This window comes from Terrapene carolina, unplaced genomic scaffold (assembly GCF_002925995.2).
Source record: "Terrapene carolina triunguis isolate 2854851 unplaced genomic scaffold, T_m_triunguis-2.0 Scaffold232, whole genome shotgun sequence".
NCBI lineage: Eukaryota > Metazoa > Chordata > Testudines > Emydidae > Terrapene > Terrapene triunguis.
The window spans coordinates 7194825-7205661 of NW_020664583.1; the positions used below are offsets into that span (position 1 = coordinate 7194825).

At 39.6% G+C, this 10837-nt stretch overlaps 1 protein-coding gene across 2 annotated transcripts in view; it reads left to right on the forward strand.

Moving 5' to 3' along the window:
- Window positions 1-2627, forward strand: part of LOC112103761 (store-operated calcium entry regulator STIMATE) — a 94181-nt gene extending 91554 nt beyond the window's left edge. For both annotated transcript variants that reach the window (XM_024195682.3, XM_024195683.2), the window contains exon 8: window positions 1299-2627. In XM_024195682.3, the coding sequence (XP_024051450.2) occupies window positions 1299-1412 (114 nt within the window). In that variant the 3' untranslated portion in view covers window positions 1413-2627. The remainder of the gene's footprint in view (window positions 1-1298) is intronic.
- Window positions 2628-10837: the final 8210 nt, after the last annotated feature.

Genomic DNA, 10837 nt, shown 5'->3' on the forward strand with positions numbered 1-10837 from the left:
CGCAGTACTCCTTCCTAGGCAGTCATTTCCCATTTTGTATGTGTGCAACTGATTGTTCCTTCCTAAGTGGAGTACTTTGCATTTGTCCTCATTGAATTTCATCCTATTTACTTCAGACCATTTCTCCAGTTTGTCCAGATCATTTTGAATTTTAATCCTATCCTCCAAAGCACTTGCAACCCCTCCCAGCTTGGTATCGTCCGCAAACTTTATAACTGTACTCTGTGCCATTATCTAAATCATTGATGAAGATATTGAACAGAACCGGACTCAGAACCGATCCCTGCGGGACCCCACTTGATATGCCCTTCCAGCATGACCATGAATCACTGATAATTACTCTCTGGGAACAATTTTCCAACCAGTCATGCACCCACCTTTATAGTAGCTCCTTCTAGGTTGTATTTCCTTATTTTGTTTATGAGAAGGTCGTGCAAGACCGTATCAAAAGCCTTACTAAAGTCAAGATATACCACATCTACCAATTCCTCCCCTATCTACAAGTCTTGTTACCCTGTCAAAGAAAGGGACATGAAGAGGCATATGAATGTTTAGCATATCTGGCATGTAAATATCTTGCAACGGCCGGCTACAAAGGTGCCATGCAAATGCCTGTTCTCACTTTCAGGTGACATTGTAAATAAGAAACAGGCAGCATTATGTCCCGTAAATGTAAACAAACTTTTTTTCTCTTAGCGATTGACTGAACAAGAAGTAGGACTGAGTGGACTTCTAGGCTCTAAAGTTTTACATTGTTTTGTTTTTTGAGTGCAGTTATGTAACACAAAAAATCTACATTTGTAAGTTGCACTTTCATGATAAAGAGATTGCACTTCAGTACTTGTATGAGGTGAATTGAAAAATTATATTATTTTTACAGTGCAAATATTTGTAATAAAAAATATAAAGTGAACACTGCAAATAGAAATCAATAGATGTAAAAATATAGAAAAACATCCAAAAAAAATTATAAATTTAAATAGGTATTCTATTGTTTAACAGTGTGATTAATAGTGCCATTAATCGAGATTAATTTTTTTGAGTTAATTGCGTGAGTTAACTGCGATTAATCGACAGTTCTATTTCTAATGTAATATTTGAAGTGTCCGATAGTAATGCCAGGCAGTGACATGAAACCTAACAAATCCAAAATTCTCCTGTTTTAATAAAGCCTCTTTCCTTAAACATGGAATAATTGGGCATTTTACTGGAATCAATTATTTAAGATAGATTCAAAGAAAAGATTCAATCTCTATTTTTTCTCATTTGAAACATGCTATTTATATTTCTGTTTTTAGATCCTTATTTCAGCAGATGATGAAATGGAGGAGTCAGAAGTTGAAGAGGACCTACGGAGACTGACTAACTTAAAGCCTGTTAAGAAGAAGCATCGATTTGGGCTGCCTGTATGATGCATTCCTGACCTGTGTATTTGCAGGTTTCGTGGCATAAGCTTCTTGGTCAGTGGATTTTCACTTTGCAACAGCATCCCTTTTTTCCTACTAACAGTTACTCAGCAACAGGTCTGTGATTAGGATGCAGGTAGTTTGAAGCATTCCAGTTCAGTTGCACTACAGAAACACTGACCCAATATGCAAGAGCGTCTTTTCATCATTCATGGAAACACAGCATTGTGAGGGACCAGACACTAAAATTCTGGTTTGTATCGGACACTTCAGAGAAGACCACAGAAAAACAATTACTCAGTGTTGACTCACTTATGGTTCCTGTGGTGATTCAGTGCAAGACATTCTGGAAAAAGGCATCGGGATTGACTAAGTGGAACCAGTGTGTTTCATTACTAAAACTGGCAATTGCAACATATTAATTCGTAGAGCAGAATAGTTTTATTGTTACAAGCTGTAACTTAATGTTATTTTTTTAAGTACATGTTTACTTCCTACAAGGTACCTATGGAACTAATAGGCAGAACAAAGATTTTTTTCAAGTCTCCTCTAACCTATTTGACTATTTTATATTTAAGTTATATTTTCATACTGTTATATTTAAGGATTCTCTTTGTCAGAGAGAAGGACACTATTCCCTTTTTTGTGTGGAAAAAGATCAAAAGATTTGCGGTGAAGTTCTCATTCATCCTCGTCACTTGATTAAGATAAGGCAAATGATGTTTTCACAAAGGGAAAAGCTTTCTTTCACTGTTGAAACCACCAAATGTCAACTAGAAATGTAGCCCCAAGTGTGGTTTTGGCAACGTCGTTTAACAATAGTATTTTGTAAAATGGAGATGTTCTCTGCATATTTGGCAATATGCACTTTAGCAGATAAAGAAAACAAATTTTTATGATAGTTTCCTCATCTGTGAAATGAACTTCTAATGATGACTTCATTAATATTTGTCTCTTAAGAACTTGCAAGTCTCTGACCGCACCTCTCAACTATTCCAAAGGAGGCAGAACATTCTCTCTTTACATTCCTTATATGGGATCTAGCATACAAGACACTGATCTGATTAGAGCTCTTAGCACTACCTTAATACATATAATTCTTCCTCTGGGTTGCGTTTTTACTTAAGATTTTTTCCATTAAAATATAAATGTGTAATGCTGACCTTTAATAACAATACTTCATTTGAAGGCTTTAAAACATACTTCCCCAGTGCACACATTCCTTAAAAAAAAAAAAAAAGCCTATTTGTTTCTCCCTTTTTCTATTTGGAATAAAACTGAGAGGTACAGTGCACCTGTTACTACATCTAAGATGTCTGTGGCTTTCAGTATCATCTTTCCGTGGTTAATGAAAATATATCTGCTGGTGTTGAACCCTTGTAGACATGTTTTCAGTGACCTTCTGTTCCTTTGTGTATTTCCCAAACGGTAGTTACTGTTCCGACAGCTTTCTTTGATTCAATTAAGCCTTGTGTAGGATGAGGTGATGTGTCAAAAGGATGGCAAAGATCAGAAATAAGTTGCAAATCTGGACATCAGATGTGTTCCAAGCCTTAAAAAAACCAAACAAGTTCACTGGAAGACAGCTCAGAACTTTTTAAAGATTTTTTTAAATTTTGTATATATTTAGTAGGTCTTAATGGGGTATGTTATCAATACTGCTGAAGTGGGGTCGGTAGGCCTTCGGAAATACTGTGTGCTCCTTTGCTTACCTTCACTATTCAGATATTTGTTTACTGCTTGGCTATTGAGGTAAACAAAATGTCCTGGGACTTCCTCCGTACACCTCAATCTGTCCAGCTGACTAAAAGGGACATTTTACCAAACCTGACATTTGAGCTAGCTAGAGCCCCTGATCACTGTTACTGTGTGCTAAAACGTAATATTTGCAGTAAGTTAAATGTTAATGGTTTTCTTACAGTAAATCTAAAAACTAAGGAAAACACACTTGCCTAATTTGAGTTTCTCTGAAGTATGAAGTAAGGAAGTGTGTCTAATCAATTTATTAGCTTACATTTTCAGTAAATGTTTCAGCTTATTTGATTTACACCTTGTCTTGAGTATTGTACAATCAGGCAGGTTCAACCTCTCCAGTACAGTAATTTAAGAAATTCACTTCAATGCACAGTATGTCTAGTACAACTTTGCCACCCCCATAGGAATTAAGAACTAATCTCCTCTGTTCACAAACTTCAGTATTTTTAGTCAGGAGTTTGAGGGGATTTGCCTAGGCCTTGTTCTATTTGAGGTAATGAAATAAAACAGCTGATGCATTCTTTATTCCACCATATTATACTTACCTATCCACTTTAGTCATTAGGGATCATTTGAACAGCGCACAAATCATGAGCTTTATTTTTTTCCTTCTTGTGTTCAAATTATGCAGAATATCAAAATGAGCTTCATTTCTAGTGTCAAGTGTAGTCTGTGAACCATCAAATGGCCTTAATCATGTAAAATAAGCTTCTTTTGTACAGACCTCATATTTACTGTCCAACTAAAGATGGCATAAAGCACCATAGAGCCGTTTTCTTCAGATTGTTTTAAGGGTAAAAATGCTTTTTTTTTTTCTTTTTTTTCCCCTTAAGTGCTTCAGTACCTCTGGGTCGAGGTTTATAGGTATTGTAACAGGACTTGTGACATAGTGAAATTCTATTAGCCAAAGACTCTTGAGCATTTCACATTCCCACAATCATAACATGGAAAATGAATACCTTTTATTAAAAAGGTTGTTTGAGCATTGTTTGATGTAGTCCCCTCTTTTTAATACTGGACTCTTAAAGTTCCCCCAAGTGACAGCAAGAAGTTACATTTTTGCTCATTAGTTTTGATTACCCTTTCAAAAAAGAAAAGGAAAATATTAAATTATTTCCCTGTTTGCAAAAGTCTTAAATGAAAAAAATGAATTCATGCAGTAGTTACAAGTTTATACCTTTTTCTTTGAAGCCCAGACATGTAACATCTAGTGCTTCACTGTGTTTTGCTGTTAGAGTATTTTGGCAGTACAGTTTAAGAGAAACTATTCCCTAATGAGTTCATATGATGATAATTTGAAGACCTGGCAGCACATATGTGATTCTCCTCCAAATGTTAGTCTGCTGTGGCAAATCCATCCTTTAGACAATTCACAATAGGTTTAATTCAGACTGTACTTATAAAAGGTAGTCATTATTCCATAATTTGTTTAATTAAAATAAGCTTGTGTATAAATAAATAAGACAGAGATTCTAACTTTAAATGTATAGTTGAGCAGAAATTAGAAATATTGGAGGTCAAGATTCACCACAACTTGTCAACCTTACAACACATGAATCAGTTATATCTGTGCTGTGACATGTTGTCATCTAATATGTGGTCTTAAAGTTCTGGCTTTAAAGCATTCAGGTCCCCCTTGTCTTTCTTTATGTACTAAAATGCTGTATATTAATGTTGCTGACTAAAATGTGCTATAGCTTTTCTTCAGGGAAAATTCATACTTTTTGAGTTGTGAACTTAACTAAAACAATGCAAAGTGTTCCAGAGGTCTTCTAACAAGTGTTTGCACCATTTCCAGCTGTGCCTGATGGGGAAAGGAATGTTCAGCCTTAGCAGCGAAGGGTTGAGTATCTTAAGGAATTTCTGCCATTGCTTGACTAACCCCAAGTCTGCAACGTGCTGTGCTTTTTGCAGCAGCAAACAGTAGTGAAAGTGAACAAATCCAGCCACATCAGGTCAAAGTAGATCTACAGCACAGCTGTGTAACCTTTTTTTAGACAATATTTAGTCTCCATTTCAATGACTGAAAATGACTACTACAGTTTTACAAAGTAAAACTACACCATCTTTAAAAAAGGGACTCTTTTTTGTAATTGGGTTTTTGTCTTGCCTGGGTATGTCTCAAAGTGAACTTTGGGTTTATTTGTTCATAAGTAAATTGGGAGTAGAGCTTATGTCAGCAAACAATGACAAATCTGCTGCCCTCTGTTTGAACCATATTGTTTAATCAGTGGTGTTACATTAAAGTTTAAGGGTATATGATGTAAGGGTACTTACATTGTATAATGCTTTACAATAAAGTTTGACTTATTACAGATTTTTACATGTGTTCTGTGCTCCCTTATTATGTTAAAATGGATGTGCTTATTAGCTGTATTCAGTGTGCCTTTATGTTGATTACCTTCTGTTCTGGTACGCATTTTGTTATTTAGAGTTTAAGCACTGAACTTCAGATCTGCTGGTATTAGTTTTTGCTTCTGCATTGGGGTTAGTTTCAGTATGTTGACACATCTCAAGATCCATTTTCCAAGGAGAGACAAGAGATGTTAGATTTCAAATTTTATTTATATTTGCAAATGTCATACATATTTAAAATTTCTCTCAAAGAGTTGCACTTACAAGATGCAAAGGTGGTTGTGCTACACAGATTTTGCCTTGAGTGTACTCACACATAACACATCTGTCATGAAATAATCAAAATGAATTTTTAGGTATACTCTCTGTGAAGACTTGCGTCTGATTCTGCCCCCAAGCTGCCAGCAGCTAAAGTATCTATTGTAACAGACCTGTGGACTTTAGACAGAAATCAGTCACTGGTATCAGGGGAATGCCCCACCTCTTGAACTTCAATCATGTTTTATTTGCTTCCACAGTGACCAGTGGTTCAAGCCAGAGTTTTCCGGAGGCAAATTTCAATCTCTTATTGAAAATTTCTGACTAATTTGGCTCAATTTGTCTATCTGTCCCCTTGGCTCCACTTCGGAGGTTGATGCTCCTGCTGTGGCTGATGCTCCTGCAGGCTTCAGGAAGCAAACTCAGCAAAGAATGCCAAAAGATAAAAAGGAAAGAGCTCTCTTGCTTCATGCCTTTGTGTGTCCGGTTGAGGAGCTTGCCAGGCTGAGTGCAATTCCCCCTCATAGCATGCTGCAAGCAGGGTCACCGTGGCCCTCTTCCAATGACCAACGAAGAGCCAAGCAGGAATCAAGTAGCCAGAGGCAAGCAGATCCCCTGCCTCATCTCCATGAAGGGAGTGAAGCCACAAGGTCAGCCACTAGATGGAAGATCATACTGAAGTCCCTAGAGCTGTACCAGCAATCATGCTTCTGATCTCTGCTGCCACCTCTCTAACATCCCTCCTAGGGATTGATTACTGATAGCTCAGGCTGTAGCCTACAGGGAAAATACTGGTCCATGTGGGATCCCTGCCAGTGGTAGAGGCTCCTGGGGATTCCATTCTTGAACCCCAGTACTTTCTTTGAGAGATCCAGAAGGGACCTCTGTTGGAAAGACAAGATGACAACCCCAGCCTCTTTCAGGGCAAGATCACTAACCCCTTGGAAATATTTTTGGAGTGATCGCAGGGCCCAATTTCACTCCCCCATATGAAGCAGGATTATGGGGACAAACAAAATTAGTTTGGTTCCCTGCTCAACTTAATGGGGTGCCTCAGGGCATATCAATGCAGCAGAAACTAAACCATAGATCTGTGCTGATTCCTCTGAACATGCACAAACACAAAAAGGTGGAGGGTGGGGGGAAGAAATCCTTCCTCTGTAGAGAAGGAAGGCCAGCAGTCTGAATCACAGTTAGAGATTCAAATAACAAATAGTTTAAACAAAAAAAAAAAAATCTAACCAGAAGATAGACACTTTCAGGCAGAGTCCTTGGAGTATTGTTGAACTGCTTTAGACGGCTGTAGCTGCCATACACAAGTTATAGCCAAGATGCTGCATTGGAGCAGGGGTTCTCAACCTTTTTCTTTCTGAGGCCCCCCGCCCAGCATGCTATAAAACCTCCATGGCCCACCTGTGCCACAACTGATTTTCTGCATATAAAAGCCAGGGTCTGCATTAGGGGGTAGAAAATGGCAATTGCTTGGGGCCCCATGCCACAGGGAGCCCCCCACGAAGCTAAGCGGCTTCGGCTTCAGCCCCAGGTGGTGGGGCACAGGCTCTCGGGCTTCGGCTTTCTGCCATGGGCCCCAGTGAGTCTGATGCTGGCCCTGTTTGATGGACCCCCTGAAACCTGCTCGCAGCCCCCCAGGGGGCCCCAAACCCCTGGTTGAGAACCACTGCATTAAAGGAATGGGGGATTTCCTGTCACACACAAGACTAGGAAAGCGTCAGACTTTGGCCCCACCTGCCATTCTGGGGTACCACACCTTCACATCCAGGCTGTTTTTCCCAGCTGGTGCTGCAGGTTGGCATGCGTTGCCATGACCTCCACTTCCTCTCAGCCCAGGGGTCCATAACAAGAGGGACAGCAGCCCAGGTGTGGAAGAACAAGTAGGCAGTAAGGGACCTCTTAGTCTACTATTTACTATTATCTAACTCCTCAACATCGATTTTATAAGGCTAAAAGCGTTCTAGGTGTGCACCAGTCCAAATTCAACCTTGTGTCACTACTGAATGTGAACATGGCCCTTTCCTGGTGGTCAGGCATTCACTATTTCTAACTAGGAGATTTTTACCTGAAACAGTGGCCACTTTGCTATAAAGCCCTCAGCAGACAGCCGTGTCTGGGCAGGTGTCACCTCCGCCCTTCCTCTGGGAATGAGAACTCTCTGGCAGCATCAGCCCAGCAACAGCAACAAAATAAATTATAAAGTGCATTTAGCACGCTCTACTAGCTTTCACAGGTAGTGGTGACATGGGCAGGTGGTATTGGAAGTATGGGCCCTCTTACTGCCTAAGGGCTTCTCCCTGAAAAAGAGAGTGGGGACACATCTTTCATGCAGATAAGATGGGGCTTTTTATCACTGAGATAAGAAGCTCAGGCTAATCAGTTACCAGCTCGTGGGAAATTTTATGGGAAGCTAAGGCTCAGAGCTGCTGGAAAAGTAAATTGATAATCCTGACTCTTGCCAGATTCTGTAGGAAAGAATTATAGGTCATGTGGAAATATGAAACAGTCCACATAGTACAAGAGGGAATACCATTTTACAAGTGGTAGCTGGAACACATCCAGGGTGTTAGCACTAAGCCAACTGAGGGCAACTACTGACTTCACCTATCTGGAGTTAGCCTAGCACTAATTGGGGTGGCAGGGTAGAGGAAGGGGCAAGTCTTTTTCAATTTTGGTCACAATGATGTCATTGGGCATTACCCAGAGGGCTACTCTGTGGAGCTCCAGATGAATCACAGCTAGTTTTGTCCCATTCCCAATATCAAGCAACCCATGGTAATGTCAGGCCATGAATGAAACAACCCGTCTGCTTCATCAAAATAATACTTCTCATTCCCCATCCTATTTCTAATCTCAGAACTGGTAACAGAGCAGGGTGCCATGTGAAACATCTGAACAAGTCCCTAAAGAAGGCTTATCTTCACTTTCCCATTTTTACCATTCTACAGGCATATTGTGCACTTACATCTGGATGGTAGTTTTTTTCCAAACTCCAACATTATTATTTGATCTGACAAGTGCTCCCAGGGCCTCTTCCACAATAGTGCTGATATTAATACTAGCTTTAAGGAAGAGGGAAACTCATTTCCATCCCTCTGTCTGGAAAATTCCCCTGATCAAACACAGAATGACATGATTGGAGTATCTTGGATACATGACAAACACAGATATATGGTGCCAGGCACCTCAATCATAGGCTGCACTAAGGATGAATCCTATTAGGTATAAAGTGTCATCTCAGAAGAATGTCGACAGAAGATAAAGACGGACATAAAGGAAAACGAGGTGGCTCAGAAACAAACTGACTACTTAGTGCAGCCTGTTGGGAATGCTGAACTCCTGCACAGACCTGCATCAGTGAACCAGAGTTCACATGAGACATGTTGGTCATCCAATGCTTAGCCAACGCCATTTTTCAGCAGAAGTGTTCTGAATACCTCACTGACCAGCAAAAGATGGATATTAATTTATATAAATAAAATTCATCTTATTTAGAATGTCCATATTTAAAAGATGATCCTGCTTCCAACTCTGGACCTTAGCATGATGAACAGGAAAATTTGTTTATCTGAACATTTTCTTTCTTCCAATAAGAAGATCCACAGATCTGGCCACCCTACACACAAGCAGATCACTGAGAATAGAGATGAAAATTGACATCCAAAGATTCACGTTTATTTTGTTAAGGAAACTTATCTCAATACTCAGAAGTAAGAGAAATTGTTGTGCTTTTTCTTCTTAATGCAACCTGTAATTTAGGAAGTAGAATTGAATTATCCTGGCTGAGGAATCGGTCTCATCTGAAGGGAGCTTCAGGGGGCTGGGCATTCCTCTCTTGGCAGGGACTGGCAAAACTGGTTCTTCCCTCAAGCTACAAGAAGCCTGAAGTACCCATTGCATGGTGTCAAGTATCAGGGGGTAGCCATGTTAGTCTGTATCTACAAAAACAACAAGGAGTCTGGTGGCACCTTAAAGACTAACAGATTTATTTGGGCATAAGCTTTTGTGGGTAAAAACCTCACTTCTTCAGATGCATAGAGTGAAAGTTACAGATGCAGGCATTATATACTGACACATGGAGAGAAGGGAGTTACTTCGCAAGTGGAGAACCAGTGTTGACAGAGCCAATTCAATCAGGGTGGATGTAGTCCACTCCCAATAATAGATGAGGAGGTGACACCTATTCAATCAGGGTGGATGTAGTCCACTCCCAATAATAGATGAGGAGGTGACACTGTGACACCTCCTCATCTATTATTGGGAGTGGACTACATCCACCCTGATTGAATTGGCCCTGTCAACACTGGTTCTCCATTTGCAAAGTAACTCCCTTCTCTCCATGTGTCAGTATATAATGCCTGCATCTGTAACTTTCACTCTATGCATCTGAAGAAGTGAGGTTTTTACCCACAAAAGCTTATGCCCAAATAAATCTGTTAGTCTTTAAGGTGCCACCAGACTCCTTGTTTTTTTTGTAGATACAGACTAACATGGCTACCCCCTGATACTTGACACCATGCAATGGGTACTTCAGGCTTCTTGTAGCTTGAGGGAAGAACCAGTTTTGCCAGTCCCTGCCAAGAGAGGAATGCCCAGCCCCCTGTTAGTCTTTAAGGTGCCACCAGACTCCTTGTTGTTTTTGAAGTACCCATTGTAACTTGTCTGTGGATCTTAATAGTTGAGAAAAGGAAACTATCAGGTAAGCACAGATTTTCCTGTTTGGGGCTGAGTGGTGTAATTCCTAATGAGACTAAATAAGGTGTTTATCAAATTCAGAAACAAAACAATTTCTTTCATAGTGCAGGTTTTGAATTCTTAACTAGATCAGTTACTGCTTTCAAATATTAAAATTATATCACCATTTTTAATGTGATCTCAAACTCTGCTTTGGATAAATTGCATCAGTAAGGTCATGCATTCAGTTGATTTAAAAAAAAAATCCTGATTTAGTTTTCAAATCTCTTAATACGGTAAAACTGGAATGGATTGATACCAGTTTTATTTTCCAATGTGGAATTACTTGATTCTAACAATGATGCAAAAGCTTAGGA